The following is an 18,332-nucleotide window of genomic DNA, read 5'->3' on the forward strand; positions in this document are numbered from 1 at the left end:
ATACCCTAGGCCTTGCCGCATTCTTGATTGTTTTTTTCGGGTTTTGTTTCTGTTTCTTTTTGCGCATGTTTGACATCAATATAACTTTATTCCATATACAAACCCCCACATCCCCACATCCCCACCTCCCCAGCAACCCGCTCAATTCACTTGTTCCAAATATGCAAGAGTTGCATTTTCGTAGGGCTCTCCGTTCGATTCGTTTTTGTTCTGTGCTGTTTGCTTTTGTTTGCCCATAGTGCTTTGTTGAAATTGTCATTTGTTACAACAGCTCTCGTGGTTGTTGTTCTTGTTGCTGTGGCAAGCACATATGGTAATGCGTTCTGTTTGTTTCGTTGCTTGTGGCTGGCAAAACAGTTTCATGGTTTATTCGACGTGGCTGCTGCTGTTGACTGCTGCCAAAGATTTCCACTTTCGGGAGGAGGAGCCTCCAGCCCGAGTCCTCGGGTTCCCGCAACCCCTTTGATTTATTTCGGGTTTCTGCCCTGCACTTGCATTTGAAGCCACAGCCAAAGTTCGCCTAGCGTTGCGTTTAATCATTTATCGTGTTTGAAGTGCACAAAAAACAATAATCAACAAAATTACTTTTATCTTTCACCCCTCGCCTGTTTTCCCCTTATTCCAACTGACTCGTGACACTCGCGAATAAATAGGCAACAGTAACAGCAATAATAACAAGCCCAACATAAATAAACCGGTAAAAACGGGACCAACAGCAACAATAACAGCCAGAAACTTTCACGTGCTCGCAATTTATGGTCGAAATGAAATTGCACTGGGTGTGTGTATTTGCGTTTGCAGTTTAATTTAAATATTTTACACTCTCGTATCGCACCCGCTCACATTTTTTGCGTCACTGAATTGTGTTTGGTTTCCCTTCTTCGCACTGGAGTCTTTAAAGTTTGCCAGTGGCTTTGTCCCCACTTCCTTTCTCCAATATTTAAAATATGAAGACCATTAGCTAAATATTGGCTTTGGCACGCTCACGCACACGCAGAAAAGAAAGCGTGGGAGGAGGGCGGGCGGCTAAGAACATCCCAGGAAAGCAGTCAATAATATTAACTCGGAGTTGGGAGCGGGAAGGCAGTGGAATCGGAGTCTGCCCCGTGCTGTGCATACTTATTTGGAGCTCAAGGAACCCAGGGGTGCCGGGCATTCTTTCGTGGGGGTGTGAGTGCATAAAATAAAAATAAATGTTAGCAGTGGCGGAGAGGCGCTCGGACTGGATGTTGGAGTTGCTTTCGTTGGCGGTGTCAGGCGGTTTCGTGCGGCGCAGCACGGAATGCCGGAAACAACAGTACAGTACTCAGCGAGCAGAGGCGGGGGCAAACCTTCAGGGGGGTTTCACCTCAAGCCTTTGGAGAAATTAAGAATTCTTTTTCCCCGTAATCAGTGAATTCGTAATTTAACCTTAAAGCTTAGCTAATGTTTGGATCTCTTCTCAAGAACTAAGCTTGAATATCAGACGCAACCCCCGACAAGGGTTCTGAGGTAAGCCCCTGCCGGGAAAAGGCTTTTGGGGCCGCAATTTGTTATTGCTTCTGTCTGTACTTATGCTAAGTAAAGCGATGATGTAAAAGACAATAACTGGCGAATTAGGGGAGAGCAAAGCGGCGGAGACCACAAATTCAGCCTCCGCCGGGCTTTCTCGTTCGGTTTGGCATTTCATAAAGTGCGTAACAATTTGTTTGCATATACTTCTGGGTGTATATCCGTGTATTCTCAGCAAACAACTGCGGTTGAGTTAATAGCGTTGCTCTTGGTTGAATTGTATTTTAAATTTAGGCCCCAGCTAAAATGCTTTTTTGAGAACTCAGAGAACTGGTGTGTATAAGCACAATAAATATTTTAAGCTAATATACTTTAAATAACTAATGATATTGGTCCTTCATTTCTACCCTATATTGTACTTCTACGTATTTTCATTTCTATCCTTCTGTATGCAAATGTGTGTGTGTGTATTTGGCGTACAATTTTGCGGTTCATCCGTTTTGATATTGTTGGCATTTATGTTTTAATACTTTGTTGTCTGGCGAGTAGGGGCAATTTGTTCCTGCCCTGCCGGAGATAAATCCCTCGGAACAGCCCGAATATTGCGGCTGCTCTTCAGTCCTGACAGTTGCTGAAAGCTGCTGTCCCCGCCCACTCCACTCCCACTCCCACTCCCACGCCTACGCCCGGCCAGCCGCCTCCTTTTGGCTTTGGCTTCTGCCAGAAGACCTGACCACAGACGCAGTCCCTCCACAATGTCATTAGGCAGCTGTGCGAAAGTTTTTGCTCACCTGTGCGACCACATCGGGCACACAGATTGCAGGGGGACCAAGAGGCAGGGCAGAAGAGGGCGGGCAGAGGAAGCTGAAACAGAAGTGGAAGCAGGTTTGGTCGCTCAGCCTGCAGGCTTTAAAATTAAATAAACTAACACACAGCTGCACAGTACACAAAAAACATTTCTTCTATCCTTTTTTTATTACCTTCTCGGAAAACTTTTGAACTGTGAATAACTGGCTCATCTTTAGTTTACACTTAAGAGTATATTAATTCGTTACCTTATCGGAATTATTAATATAGCTTGTTCGATTGTAAAGAATGTATCACCATATCGTACACACTTTTCTTTCAGTGACGCACATAAAGTAGAAGAGCGGAAGAGAAGCACAGACACAAGGACACCCACGGAAATGTAACTAACACACACCGACACAGCTCGCAGAAGGAATCTCTCGCACACACATATATTTTAATGCAAATTGAGCAGAATTAATTTAGTGCTGTCTGTGTTTATCTCTGGTGCGCTTAATATCAAGCCGTCGTCGGGCTTCGTTCGCTCTCTCTTTCTCTCCCTCTCTCTGTCTCGCTGTTGCTATCCCCCTCTATTCCCGTCTCTAGCTGGGGCATATGTTAAACGCTTGCCAGACCCAGTCTTCATTTTATTAAAAAGTGGGGTTCTGCCGGCTCCGCTTTCTTGGTAGCAGCTTGAGGCTGTCTGTCACTGCTCCATTCCCGTCCTGCTCCCAATTGCCATTCCGTCTCCGGCGTATTTAGGCCCTCCCCCTGCCAAAATATGTTGCCTGCTTTTAGGCATCGCTCATACGTTACTGCGAAAGAACGCAAAACAGACAATTTGACAATTTTGTGGCACACCACAGAGAAATACTTGGGAAATGGAACGATTCGTATGTACAAAGAGGGTTTTAAGTATTTACTTGCAAAAACTAAGCATTGAGCACCGCGCTCTCGAAAACACCTTTTAGCCTTCATACACAAATGTTGCGTATTTCAGACATACGTTTGTTTTTCTCAGTGTACGTCGTATGTAAAAATTCTTTTTGTCTGAATCCCCTGCCAATGCGGTAAGTCGTGCGCCTTTGTTCGGGGCTTCCGTTGGCCTTCGCTCGCATTAGACACGCATCATTTGCGCGTTTGTAATCAGGCGAAAGTGTTTCGACTTTCGACTCAGCACTGCCCTTTCTCCTTCCCGCCCCTTGTCTCAATTGTTCGCACACAGCCGTAGACACAACAATGCGTAGGATTCTAGTTTAAAGTAAAAGTTTTTCAATTTCAAGTTTTATGAGCGAAAAGCCTCTGTGTCCGCTCATCCCGAGCCTTGGGCGTTGACACCTCCCCAAAATAGGAGAAGAGGGGTGGGAGGGGAATTCGCCTTATTTCGTTTTATATTCCTGCCCGTACGTGCTCACAATTATGATTCAGCCCGAACACTTTAAGTCAGCTCCCGAAAACCACGTGCAAAAGGCATGCCAGTTTTACCTTTCAATCGACAGAAGCAACAAGTTCTCCTGGCCAACATTTGGGTTCCGCCCAGCTGGGCAGGATTCGGACCCTGATTCCAGTCGGCCAACGTTTAATTTTACGGTTCAGGTGCTGGCCAAAATCACAGCAGACAATTAAATTTCATTTTAGGGCTTTACCTGCAGCAAATTCGCGCCTCATTCGTGGCCATTTTCTCTGTTTCCTGCTTCTTCTGCAGTTATTTCAGAATTTTAGGTACCGCAATTTTCGTTGTCCTCCCTGGCACAGTGTCCTTGCTGTGCGGCGAATCCCATTGAAACTGCAACAAAGTTTCATCTTTTCTTTAAGCTTAAGATTGGACCAAAAAATTGTTTTCTCAAGTAAGCACTTTTTAGTGGCTGAAATTGTATAGTTGCTCAAGAAGAAGCGGAGTTTTAAAGTACCCCTAAAAAAAAAGGTTAGTAAATATGCAAGTTCCGATTTCATGTGAAGAACAAATAGCCAAAAGGGAACTATGCAAACTGCTGTGCATTGTTCTGCTGCATCCTCAAAACCAGGCACAGTGCTCGGCATAAGTTTCCTTCTCCCTTTTCGAACTTTTGCCGGCTTGGCAGGAAGCAGAAATGCCGAAGCGAAGGATTTTATGAAAATAGCTGAAATAATTTTCCATTAAATTCTTGCGCATGAAATTATCGCATTAAAACGAAACAAAAGCCGCTTTTTTCGCACTCAAGTGGAACCCCATTGCCGGCACCCCCTTACCCCCTTTCACCCCCCATCGCCCCCCTTCGCCCCCACCGTTCCGCTACGTCCATTGCTTGCTTAAATTTTGTACAGTTCCCCGGCATCATCATCACACTACGCTCTCCCTCTCTGCAGAACTCTTCTGTTATTTGCCTGGTGTTTTACTGTTTGCATTCATCTTCATTATTTGTTTGCCTTGCCCCAAGTGGGCGTGGCAGTCTCAGTTCTCGGAGAAAAGGCGGCGAGCAGAAGAAAGTTGCCTCTACCGTTGAGCACTTGGCAGCGAAAGTTTTTGACACAGTTGATTTGCATTTGAAATCCTTGCTTGAAGCCCACTCGCTAACCCCTCAGCAGCTCCGACTCAGCCCCAATGCCGCCCCCACAATGATTTATGGATTTTCATCATATTCTGTTGATTCAGGGAATATTTATGATTTGCCAGTACTTCATTTTCTCCTCTTCGGCGCCGAGCGGCCTTGGCAAACTGTTCTGCTGTCTCGCATGGCGTTCATGTTTTTCGTTCCCTTTTTTGTTTAAATTTTTGAAAAAAATATGCACTTGCTGCGGCATGAGAACAACAAGGATGGCAAATAAAAACGAAAACAAAAGCAAAAACAATAAACAAAAACGAAAACGAAACAGAAACAAAAAGAAAAGCACAATGGAAAAATGCTGAATATGCGCAAATTGAATTTGATTTTTAAGCACTGATTGCTTTTATTGTTCAGCTCGCAGGGTCCAGTGCGGATAGTCCGGGTTTGGCTAGCCAGAATTTAAATAAAATATTCTAAAGAGATAACTGAAGCGACTAAGAACGGCGAAATGATAACACCCGTGGGCTACCTTGTCGCACTCCCCTATTATCAAAAATAAAGCTGATAATCACCCAAAAATAACTGATAAGTCCCCATTTATGTCGAAGGGTGTAAAAGAAATTAATGGATTAAATCGGCAGTGACAACACATCTATATTAATTCATTGAAAGTGAGTTTTGTGATGTGCGAATTTGCTGTTTTTCAGCAAAAACTGCGAATAGTTTTTTGACCGTGCACTGATATGAAACTGAAATGAGTGAGTTGCAGAAACAATTAGCTGAACATTCCGGCTAAAATTGGCTTTCGCATGCCAGTGGAAAATTGCACTTTCATCGCGCCCATGAAAAAAAGCACATTAGCACCGGAATGTGCGCAAATAAATACTTAATAACCCGCCGACCAAACCCCTGCAAAAATGCAAGTCGGAGGCACATTAGCATGAGAATAAAACGAAATTACAGTCTTTAAAATAAATGTATGCGGAATTTCCAAGCCGAAAGCAGAAAAGTATTCAACTAAATGCGAAATAAATTTGCCAGAAGACAAAGCTGCGGGTGTGTGGGTTTCCTAAGGGCGGGAATGTCAATTCCCGGGGCGTTTGGAATGTGCCGCCGCCGCCAGGAGACGCAGAAAATCAATTCCGGCTACAAGTTTTCAATAAAGTGAAAATAATGTCGCTTCGGCTCCGCCATTACGCCAGAAGACGGTTGGATGAAGGATGCGGAGGAGGGGGGAGGTGGTCTTCGCCCGATACCGAAGATATGGCGGGCGAGCGGAGCGCCTGCGAAAATCAAACAATGAGGGTCGTTAGAGGCAGCAAATGGAAGCCAGCGGAGGAGACTCCGAAGTCAAGTGCACAAAGCGTCAAATGAAAAGGAAACCGGGGGAGTGGGGCCCCGACTGGGGACCCGAGATAAGTCTAGTGATGCGTAAAGCAACGCACTGTCAAAAAATACCCCCGAAGAGGTGAGGGGAGAGAAGAGGAGAGGAGGGGAGCCCGGAGAGAAAAGTATCAGCAAATCCTACTCCGTCTCCGATGTCTGCTGGTGTTTATTTATGTGCGTTGTGCCTTGTGATAAATCACTGACATTGATGCCCGCAGACAGGGAAGGCGGAGGGGGAAAGGTTTCCATACCCTTAACCCATTTGCGCCCACACCTAGACCCCGCCAGTTAGGACTGATCAAATTTTTGGGCACCCATATAGTCAATTTGCTTCCCAGCAGAGGTTTATTTTTTAAAGAAACTGGAGATATTTTTTAAGATTTAGTTCTAAGCTAAGAACACAAAATATTTATAAAGTATAGAACACGATCTAATTAGTAAAAGCAAGAGCCATCCCCTCATCTTCAGCACCCCAAAATACTTTACTACTTTTTATGGAAAACCAACCCATTGGCCCATCCCTGAGCAGCCCGCCTTTAAAGAGTGTATAATAAGTTTATCAGAAGTCAAGGCGGCGCTCGCAGGCAGGAGGACTGGGAGTGTCCTTGTGGTCCTCGGTGGCGCCGCCCCGCAGGAAATAAGCGGCGCGCAATCACGGCGCACGCCGGAAATCGGAAGTTAGCAGGCTCACGATATCGACACAACACAAAAACTCAAGTGAAGGCAACCGAAACCCGAAAGTGAGACGCAAACTCTGCCGCAAAAGTTTGAAACTGCTTGGCATCGCCAGATAAAATGTTGTTGATTGCGACGCAGTTACGCGTTAATAATTATTATTTTAATGCCATGGAACTCCTTAGCTCCCTCAGAGGTTCCTTTGGCCTGCAACAGGGACGTGGTTTCTGATGGCTAACAATTTGTGGCAGATTTATTTGTGCATTAACCTCGAATTTGCACTGCGTCCATTTCGAGCTCTCCACTCCTGCAGGATTCTCGTAGCACGTTTCCGCAGTGATTATCGATGGACGGTGTGTGTGGGTGTCAATAAATTCAGGAATTCGAGGAACAGGACCAGCTGTTTGTCCCGAAGCTTGTGTGCGGGCCAACTTATTGATGCTGGTCATGTACTCCTGGCTTAGAGAACAGGGCGAGGCGAGCGCAGCTGTGGCAGCATTGATTTTTCGGGTCGGTCGCACTTTTATGGCTTTTCATTTATGAAATTTTTGACAGCCACTTCCCCGGAGTCGCATGTGCCCCAGAAACATTCCTAATTATAACATTCAGCCGAGAGGGCTTTCCATTAAAGCGCTCTCGGGCTCTCGGAGCAAATCGATGGTAGCAAAAGTGCCCCCTCCGAGGGGGATATATTTTCGGGTACCCCGAATCGACCTTTCTGGTCACTTGTTTTAAATTCCGTTCTGCGAAGTGGCAACCCTCGTCAGGATTCCTCCGATGAAAATTATAAATAGCGCCGCAACAGAAATAACTTCGCAATGGAGACTTTTATTATTGCGGGCTTCTTTTGTTGTGCGTGTGGCAATTTAATGGCAAACTTGCGCCAAACTCGACCGGAGAATAACGCACCACCGGACAAGTCTAACAAGTTTGAAATTAATTTGATTTCTCACCGAGCGGACCGAACCCAACCGAACCGAAGAGCAAATAACAAGATAGGGGCAGTGCAACTCACTTTGATTTATGCAGCCGGAGCCGCAGCATCCCCAGCCAGGAATCACCCCCCAGCCAGGGCTCCATCGACGGCATCTCTCCAGGATCCGGTGCGAAGGACCAGAGCAGGACTTATCAGAGCTTCCTTATGAATTGCCGGACTTGGGCGCCCACTTAGTTTGAATATTGTATGTATGCGAGGAGCTCGTTGTTTGCCAGGCTCTTGTTTAATGCATGCTGCAGATTTGGTCGCATTTTATGTGATTTTATTTCGGGCACACAACACATGGGTGTTGGGTGGCTTTGTTTGCTCCGGCCGATCCAGCGAGCTGTATTCGCCTTCAGCTCGTAGCAGGAGCGGGAGTGCCGGCTGCAAGTGAAAAAATCAATAGCCAAGTTAGTCAAGGGATATATTTAATTGCAGAGCATAACTATATATAATACAACAAACAGCGCACGTCGGAAAAACTGTGCAATTTATACCGATGACAGCCGGCGATTTCGGGCCAATTACAAACGCGTGGACAGGATGCGGAGGTCCTCGTGTCATGGCAAATAATTCCCATTTTGTTTTTCCCTAATTAATTTCTGTTGTTGCTGTAGCGCGGCGACTAAAACGTGATTATTTGATCTACATTCGTCGATAATTACGGATTATTGAAAGTTTTGTTTGAATTAATATCGAAATAATTTCCTGAGCCGGCCAGCGGGTGGCATAAATAATTACCGAAAAAACGGGAAATTCGAAATAATCAACATAAAAATAAACGGCCTCATTGGTTTCCATTTGTTTGGCCGGCTCTGTCGGCGGTTTATCGTCCCATCTGTCCGACATAACCGGGTATTGAGTATGGACGGAATTGGATTGGTTCCACCTACGCTCGCTTTTTCATTGTGATTGCCGGGCTAGAAATTAGGTTAATTAGTGGTCAGTTGTTGTGTAACTGCCGTGTCCTTTGATGGCTGTCGTTTTGTTATTATTTTCCTCCGCTCCTGCGGCGGGGCGGGTAAATAGATAAGGTGGTTTTGTAATGGCCTGGGCTATATATTACATCTGAACGTGTCTGATTCGGGATTCCCCATCGTCCCATCGTCCCTTCGCCCCATTGTCCCATTGTCCCATCTTTGCAGTCCCGCCTCCTCGCAGTGCACAATTGCGGAATATCTTTCCCATTCCGAGTCGGTTGAATTACCCGTTGTTTGTGTGTCTGGCAGTAATGAACTTTTATGCATTGTCATTAACTTTTATTGTATATATCTGCCATTCATCCCGGCGCATACGGTCGGACGGACGGACGGACGGATATATGTTCGCGCCGTACATAGCATGCTCACCTTTGTCGGCCTGCTTTGTTGTCGGACTGCAGTGTTTTTGCTGGCATTATAATAAATTTAAATCATTTGTTGCATTTATTTTAATTATGCGCAATTTAAAATGCATTATGGCTGCAACTTAAAGGGCTTTAAAGGGCGGACGCTTAGGCCCGTCGTAATTTAATTTCGTTGACAGAAATTCAATTATTTGCGTTTTCCCGGGCCGCCAGGAGGACTGACTAACACAAATTTTTTGTCAAACTGCCTCACGCATGCAAAGCCGGGCGCATGCTGCGTATACGTGCTTTCATTAAATTTTTATTTATTCCCCGCTCATATTTCCATTTGCCATGCAAATGTTGTCTGGCCGACGTCGACAAATTCTTCTGGTGTAATTTCATTACTTCAATGTTTTACTTTGCTGAATTATAAATGAGCCTTTCAGTTTGTGTGACGCGGCGCCTGCCGTTTATAGCTAGTCATGTGTACCGGGCCTTTCCCTTGGACCAGATGTTCGGCAAATGTTGTAAAATTTGAAAATTTGAGGGTGACCCCGCAGCCCCTGAATTTTCCCGTGACTTTGAGGGGCGTTGGTGTCAAAGTTCGCTTTCGCCCCTCCAACCCAAACAGTTTCAATGAGCCGGTGACCCACCTCGTCTCCCCGCCATTAATATTTGATAATGTGTGACTGTCAGTTAGCCGTCCAATTGAGTGATTTCCACGGCTCCCCGCCGGCCAACCTGCCCTCCTGCCGACCTGGCTGCTTTTCTATTAACGTTTTCGGTTCGTTTTCCCCGGTAATTTTTACCGAGTCAGCTGCAGTTTTTCCCACAATGCAGCTGGAGTGCCAGCCATTGACACACGACCCTTGGAGCACCCTGTCCTCGTCCTCTGGTTCGTCTGTCCTGTGACAGCTTGACATCTGCTCCGTTTGGTTGCTGGTCGACATTTCGACAAATGGCTGGGCAGACAGCCCCATTGAAGTGGAATGTTATTAGCTTACTCCGGTGTTATTTCTCCGGCGACCCGACCCTTAGCAATACTTGAAATAACACACATCACACATACGCCACGCGATTGCTATTAACCACAAGGTTAGAAGTATGGAGTTAGTAATACAAAGTGTCGCCGTAACCCGACCGTGATTTAATTTCGGCCAGTCCAATGGCTCGAGTGGCCGGTCTTCAGCTCTGTGAACTTGCTCCTTCTCAAGCGCAAGATTTCGGAAACGGGGCCAACGACGCGTATACGCAATCTGGGGGAAGCCTGCCAGCAGCTGCACACTGATTAGACAAAGTTGGCCAGCAAATTAAGGAGCGGCGCTCAGACAATCACAGAGTGGAATCTGCAGACTGCAGCTGGCCAAGAACACTGGCACACAATGGCCGAGAGTCGGCGGCAAAGTTTTGGGGGCAAACAAGGAACGGAAGGGGGTTCGGCACCATGGACTTTCATTCTGCGGCGGCTGGGCAAACTTTGCGACAAACAGCAACAAATGCTGGTAACTGCTTGCGCTTAACTCCTCGTGCCCCGCTGCTCCTCTGCCTCGTGAAGCCGTTTTAATATGTTCTTAATAACTGGTGTTGGGGCTGCACCCAATTTAATTAGAAGCCTGAACTTTGCCGGCGCCAATGCGTCAGATGGATTCCAATTTGAATTTTCCATTTCGTTTTCTAGGTCTCGGGGCTCTGGGGTCAACAATTGTAGCTGATTACTTTGAGGCAACTCGCGCGATCTTACGTAATAAAGTATAAGTATGTTTTTTTAATTGCTATAACGATAAGCATCCGAGAAAGAAAACCAGTAGGTCGATTGCTACTTAAATTGGCTATAAACTACCTTCGTCGGTCGACCAGCCCTAACTGAACCATAATCGAGAGTAAGTTCTTCGATTTTAGGAAATTTAAAGCTGATTTACTCCGGTGCAAACTATTTCAGATTTTCCCGCCTTTATGACCTTTAAGGAGTTCCCATTTGTGTCGAATAAAAGCATTTTGATTTGGATCTGGTTCTCGGAGAGCTCCTGTATTTGCTTTTCTCGTTTGATTGCATTTCTGTGTTGTGGGTTGGAGCTTCCCCTTTGTTTGCTCGCTCCCAACCAAAAAAGTTGCCAAAATAACATTTATCAATGTCGTCTCGCTGCCTTGTTCCCTGCTCCCCAGTTGCAGTCCCAGGATTTGTCTCTAGGAACGAAGTGAAGTGCATCAAATAAGTTGTGTGCATGCGAGTTGGAAATAAGTTTGCCCAGTGTATGCTAAAAGTGTCTGCGGGGTGAACTCTGAAAATCTCTCACACACTCCCGTACTGTTCTAGTATTTTATCAATAATTCAAAGTTGCTTTAAAAACTTTTGCGAAATTTCGGCCGCATTTCGGAGGAGATTTTCGGGAGTGCATCCCAAGGAAATCCGAAAAATTAGCTGCACTCGAGCCCCGATTTTCCGGCTCTGTTCGTTCCCCTTTGCTTGTCTCTTGATTAGCACTCGGCTTGGAAACTTTCGCTAGCGTTTTACATGGCTTGTTGTGCACAATGTGGATCTGTGTGTATGTGTGTGTGTGTGTGTTGGCCGTGTTGCCTGTGTTTCAGTGTCTGCGTCGCGGCAATTTGTTCGCTGTCACTTTGCACGCGGCTGCGACATAAATTTCGCTTTTGCCGACCCAATTTTCGGAGGCGGCATCGGCTGCTGCGCAGCCCAGAGAAGCGTTGTCAAAACTTTGCAGTTGGCTTTTATTTACATGGCGGGGCCTGGGGTAACTAACCAAAAAAAATGAAAACAAAAATAGACCATAAATAAAAACCACAAGCAGCACCAGAAGCAAAGCAGCAGCAGCAGCAGTGGCAGCAGCGGCGGGAGCACACAGAAAATAATGGAAAAAGTTAGTTTTGCATAACGCGCAGATCCCGAGCACACTTGAAACTCGGGCGATGCGGGTGCCTGATGGTCAGGAAAGGGTTAAAACGGGTGTCTGGGCGTGTGTGAACGGAAAGTTGGGCAAGAACAACAGCTGCTGTAGCTGCTGCCCCTCTCGTGCCACCGAAAACGAGGCTGCACAAAGAGAAACCAGCCTGATCTCAGCAAAAATGGTCATCTGCCTTTACCTAAAACACTCTCTGGTTGGAAAGTAGAAATCAAGCTATCTGCCTACCTATCTTTCTATCTAGAATACCGGGGAAATAGTTTTGTATAGAAGAACGTATTAATATGCCAGTTCGAGCAAGTTGCATTGTTAAACGTGTTTAAGATAGATGCAATCTGACTGGCTTTTGGTGCGTATATTGGAGTTGGATCCTTTTTCCCCAGTGCAAGTGCTCGTGGGGATAAGGGCGAGAGTATAACCACACTGGTACTGGGAAACTGCCAAGGTTAGAAGGAGCAGGAGCAGGAGTTTGCATATTTACTGCAGCTGCAGACAAAGTTGCTCTTTTACTACCACCAAGCAACTTCGAATGAGCTGACGATGCTCCCTACTTGCAATTCCTGCTTCCTCCCAACTGGTCCGTAAACTGTTCCAAAATCGAAAGTTCTATTGAACTTGCCGCCTCCACATTTAACAATCCCAGCCGTATTTTCGTGCGCAAATTGAAACCAGAGCAGAAATCGATGGAAAGCCCCAGCAAATGTTGCACTTAAATTCGAAATTATTCTACTAATTGAGCCACATTAGCTGCTTGAGCTGAAGCTGGGGAGAAATTCGAGTAAATCCAATGAAAGCATTTCCAGCTCTGAACAACCCGAAACGAAAGCTTAAATTAAGATTGCTTTTGGCCGCAGAGGAATGCTTTGCGATTGGATTAGGTTTTGGGAGTAATCAAAATTGCTTGAAGTTTTTGTCACAGAATTTAAAATTACTAAGACTCGATTTGTAAATCAGGATTTTAAAACCACAATCTCATTACATTTTAATCTCAGACAGAAATAGATGAGCTAATGGCCGCAAAATGGATTTAGATTTTTTTTTCCCATAGTCTCTCAGTTGGCCAAGCTTTTGCTTAATTATTTCTAAAACGAATTACACAAAAATAATTTATTTATGGGAATTTTCAGACCAAAAAAGTTTGCTGGGAGTTTCTAAGCAAAAACTTTGCACTTCACAAAAGGAGGGAGTCCAGCTAATTGAATTCCTCAACCCAAAAGCCAAACCCACACAGTAATTCCTCTGCAGCCGCACTTATTCACTTCACTTTATTTATTGCCAGCAAACTAATTTGCATTTCAACAGTGTCCGCACACTCACATAATTGCTCAAATCAGAAGATGGGCGACAACTTGAAAACTTTGTGATTCAACATCGAACAACCATTTTCATCCAAGCTCGTAATAAAAATATTGGGAACACTTCCCTTCATTACTGATTTTATTTACAAATAAATCCAAATACATTTTTAAGTATTAAAATGAGTAAACAAAATTGACTGGCCAAGTAGCAAAGCCGTTGTAAAAAGTTTTGCCTGTATTTAGCTTTCTCTCTGGCTGACTTTGGGTCAGGATGCGGGGCAACACGAGTTGCCACTTAGAAATTCAAAAGTTTCGCGGCTCGCGCATATGGCAGACCTCAGATCCGCTCATCTGGCATAAGCAATCAAAACGGAAGTTGGCTCAGAGTGCCGCCTAGAAAGCCTGGCAAAACAATAACACAATCCGACCCCGTCCACTGTTTTTTGTTAACCTTAACCCATTTCACCATTTCAGGGATTCGCGGGCAGGAAGGCAGTAAACCTAATTTCAATTGTGAGGCATTTGCATGGGAAATTCCCTAAACCGGCGCACACTTGAAGCGTGATGGAAATATTTTCCATGGAGCGCACTCCTGTTTATGTGCGTATATTGAAAGGTTTAAAATAAAGCAAGTGAAAAGAGCGGTTTCTCGGAATTTCAAAAATAAAATACGTTTAGTGAGGTCTGCTCAAATGCGATTGTCAAGTTAGCTTTTAAGCAGCGCTATGGAAGGCTGTGTATCGTAGAAGATGAGACTGTTACAAGAAAACTGGGAAAGGAGACAAAATACTGGAGCTCGCAAGGCTCACAGAAGGAAACATTAAAGCTGTCGCAATTTTCGAGGCGGATAAACTCGAGAGATGGAGAGCTAGTAAGCACACATTGCTGCAGCTCTGAATGAAGAAAAACATGAAAAGTCGGGGAAAGTTGCAAACAAGTGGGAGTAGCACACTGACTTGCAGCGGGAGACAGTGCACGAAATGCACTTCATGCCGCAGAAAGTCAAAAGCTGCGACCGCAGAAATCGTCCGCCCGCCCGCACTTTCCCCGCCCTTCCATCTTGGCGTTTTCTTGGTTTTTCCGAGGGTTTATCGGGTTCTGCGGGTTTTCCACTTGCCTGCTGTGTGTGTCACTCGAGCTGCTACTTCTGCAGCAGTACGGCAACGGCTACGGCTACGGCTACGACTACGGAAATGTATCCCGATTTCGCCCGGAGAGCGGCGACAATGGCACGCACACAGCGACACACTCACCCACACACTGGCACATACACACACACGCGGCGACACGAAAACAAAAACGGAAACGAGCGCACGAATTCCGTAGCTTTAAGAGCCCTACTTTAAGCCGACTCCGTGCGGACTGAAACCGTGACCCACCGGTGTCCTTTGCTTTCCCGCAGCTGTGTCTCTGGAGCTCTGCTCGAATCGGAGTTAGAGTGACTTGAGCCACATCGCGGCCGAGGCAGCTCTTGCCTTATTTTGTTGGCCAGGTCTAGTGTCGGGGTTCAGCTGCTGACCGCACGACTCGGAGGCAAAACGAAGACTGGAGTCAGCCAGTTGGCGCACTCGTTGTTATATACGCGAGGAGCTCCGACCGCCAAGTGGTGAGTTTTCACAGGACGCAGAAGGACTCTGGCAGGACTTCGGGCCAGTGCGATTGAGTTGTTGCCAGTCGCAGTTAATGGTTACTTTTCGAGTGGCTGGCACGACGAATGCAACAGTTTTCTGTTAGCCAGTCAGAGTTTAATTACTCGGCGAAAACGAGCGACAAGAGCAGTTGAAATAGGTAAAATGCACAAGGTTAAATCTCACCAGAATATTATTTAAGGATTTGGAATGACTTCTGGGAGGAAGAACAATACGTTCAAGTCCTGCATGTAGAACCCAAAAGTGAATTTGAAAATTATGTATGCACACTTTAACATTCTTGGTGCTCTCCCAAAAATAAATATACCACAAAATGTTTAAATATTCTTGTAAACAAATCATTTACTGAAGTCAGAACATTCTCTGTCAACATTTGCTGTTGACTAACAGAAGGGGTTCGCTTGCCATAAACTGTAGCTCTCATTTTCCACCCCAGTCTGAATATAACAGATTGTAACAGACCTCTGTTAGACATTACCAGTATGTTAACTGCAGACCTCTGTTATATGTTGATTACATTGAGGGGACTGCGCTAACAGTAGAACACTTTGAATGCCGAAACGGGTAAAATTTTTGGTGCTTACAGTGCATGGGTGTACGCTTTACATAAATTTCAAAACTAACATAGATGTTACAAAATTAACATGTTACAATTCCCATTGAAAGTTGCAAATTAATTTCCAACGGAAGATGTTTAAGGCTTTGGGCTCATGGGAACTTTGAAAATCTTTTTGTTAACTTTCAAATAAGAAATCACGTCACTGAAGCCTTGGTCCCTCCCGAGGTACTCCGCGAGGTGATTTAAAAACGCTATCAAGTATCACACACTACTTCCAAAACTATTTTAAACCACATAAATATTGTATCGAAGACGTAGTACTGGAGTCGGAGGAAAAACAACTGCATGGGCAAGGAAAAACTCGGAGAGCAGCGCATAAATAACCCAGTGGGATCAAGGGAGGAGGGGAGGGGGAAGGAAAGGGGTGGGGTTCGTATAAAACACACGGGTCACCAGCGACGACGAGAAATAAATTGTATTTAGTTGTACAATTTATGGTCCCTTCGCAGGGGGTGGTGGTCACATACTTACCCACATGCATAATTCAATGCAAGATGCGGAGGGGTGGAAAACGGGGTCTATCGATGGTTGCATCGCCGGGAGGACGTTGATTTTGCTCTGGCGCACTTTGGCGGCATGTCCTTTGTTTCAGTTTGTTATTTTGTTATTTTTAAATTATTTATTGGCCAACGAGCGGAGCAAAGATGCGGCCAAAGCATCAGGAATTTAGTTCCGACTGAAAGTCTGCACGAAGAGAAACTAACAGGCTTCCCTGTGAGCGCTTTTGATGTATTTTCGAAGATCACAGTAATCCTCAGACAGAAATACCTTTCATCTGAAGTTTCGCATTTGGAAAGTTCCCAAAAGATTGCTGTGAAAAGCACAACGTCGTCTTAAGGCACTTGACTAGATATCTCGATATACTATTTCCTTAGTGGATTCGGGGTGTTGAGTAATTGTGTCAAGGCTACAAGAGGATCGATGTTTTTTCCGGTGCACTTACAGTTGCCCCGCCAGTCGAGTCGGGGCTAATGTGTAATTCAATAGAGTAAGTAATGTGCATCAATTTTCAGCTCAATAACGCATGGAATACAAATGCGAAACATGTGCAAATATGTGCGCGCTCTCACACAGGCAACACAGACACAGCAAACATCCGCAGAAATAAATATCTAATGGCAAATAAAGGGCGGCAGGAGGGGGTAGGGAAGGGAAGGGGAGGTAGGTTCTCCCTGCAGGACGAGTGCGAGCTCGACATTGTGTGACGCGTTTCCGTTTCCGTCTTGCGGTTCGCTGCTGTTTGTTCTCTGCTCCCAACTTCCAGCTCGTGTCTGCATTTATTTGCTTTTGAACGTTTCGTTGTCTTTGCCCCTCCGGCGAAAAATTGCAATGGTTATTGGCAATTGTTTTTCTTTTTAAATGTGTGCAGCCAGCGATCGTGCGCGAACTCCGCCCTGAGTAATGTGAGCCCTTCAATTGCGCGGAAAATTGAATTCGGCGGCAAGTGCCTGAATTTATGAGCAGTGTGCAGGGCAGAGGTCCTCCCTCGAGGGAGGGACTCCGTCATTTGCATAACTGCGTTTTATTTGTCCACCAAACACGGCCCGAGAGACACACAACTGCTGGCCACTTGGCGCAAAAACAAACAGGGAAAACAGACAAGCCAGGGCCTTCCGGACGCCAAGATGCCAGCTTGCAGTCAAGTGCATTGTGGCAGGCAAATAAACAAACAAATCCTCGGCCACTGCAGGCAGGAGCTGCCCCCAGCACACTCACTGTGCACACTGCCTCGAAAGGAGGTTCCGGTGGGAGGCACCATTTGACCCATATACTTTTCCACTCTGCCTAGAAATCACTATCGCACGTTATATTTGCAAGTAAGAAAACAAGCGACCAAAAGAAAACAGTGGTATTAGTTTGTTCGGCATTGGAAGGGCCTTCATTGTTTCCACAATGTTGTTTGCAACAGGCAACATTCAGAGGTGGTTTAAGGCACGTATGGTGTCCCTTCTGAAGTCCAAAGTAAAGCGCAATTGCCACACAATGTCTGGCGGGATTCATTGCCCTGCTTCCTGCACCACTAGCTGTTAATTAAAAATTTTCCCATACAAGCAAGCTAGCCCGATTGCCCAGATAGCCGGCAAGATTTATACCAGCTAATAGGGCTCGTCCCCGGGAAACGGAAACGGCCACAAGAATTTCAATTTGCTCAAGAAATTGCGGCCGCAGCAAGTGAGTGCCGAAGTGCAGTGAAGCCCATGAAGTCCACACGTGGGTCCGTCCGCCTGTCCGCCTGTCCGCCAGTCCGCCTGTCTGCTAGCTCGGATTGCCTGTCAGATGGCTAAAGGGTCGAGCTATTGGCCCATAGACTTGGCAGCTTGTTCGACTTCCTTCTGGCCACAATTTACACTGCGACGGCGGCTCATAAATCTTCCGAACTGGAAAATTGCTCGATTTATAACTGTGGCGAGGTGTTGATTGCACTCGAAATTTGCCGCCTGATTGGATTCGCCGGCGCAGCAAGCGGAAGTCGGAGGTCGGAAGAGTCGCCCACTTATTAATTTGTTTATGTGACTCTAATCACTCACACCAGAACCAAAAGCCGCAGATCAACTGTGGCCCAACTTAGGATTCAGTTCATGAAGCTGCCGCCTCCCGTTTCCTCAGTCAACAACAAATGTTCGAAAAATTTGTTAACATCAAAAAGTACATTAAAGGCTCAAGGAATGCGCTTTC

The 18,332-nt window shown here is 45.7% G+C and overlaps 1 protein-coding gene across 2 annotated transcripts in view; it reads right to left on the reverse strand.

The window, feature by feature from the left end:
* The window catches only part of LOC108091511 (protein O-mannosyl-transferase TMTC2), a 33,284-nt gene extending 18,362 nt beyond the window's left edge, over positions 1–14,922 (reverse strand). For both annotated transcript variants that reach the window (XR_001771401.1, XM_017190760.1), the window contains exons 1-2: positions 14,642–14,922; positions 7,882–8,229 (exon numbers count right to left, since the gene is read on the reverse strand). Coding sequence is in view for 1 of the 2 variants with exons in the window: in XM_017190760.1 (XP_017046249.1) it covers positions 7,882–7,955 (74 nt within the window). In the remaining variant the exon portion in view is untranslated. The remainder of the gene's footprint in view (positions 1–7,881; positions 8,230–14,641) is intronic.
* Positions 14,923–18,332: the final 3,410 nt, after the last annotated feature.

This window comes from Drosophila ficusphila, unplaced genomic scaffold, assembly GCF_018152265.1.
Source record: "Drosophila ficusphila isolate 14025-0441.05 unplaced genomic scaffold, ASM1815226v1 contig_412, whole genome shotgun sequence".
Taxonomy (NCBI): domain Eukaryota; kingdom Metazoa; phylum Arthropoda; class Insecta; order Diptera; family Drosophilidae; genus Drosophila; species Drosophila ficusphila.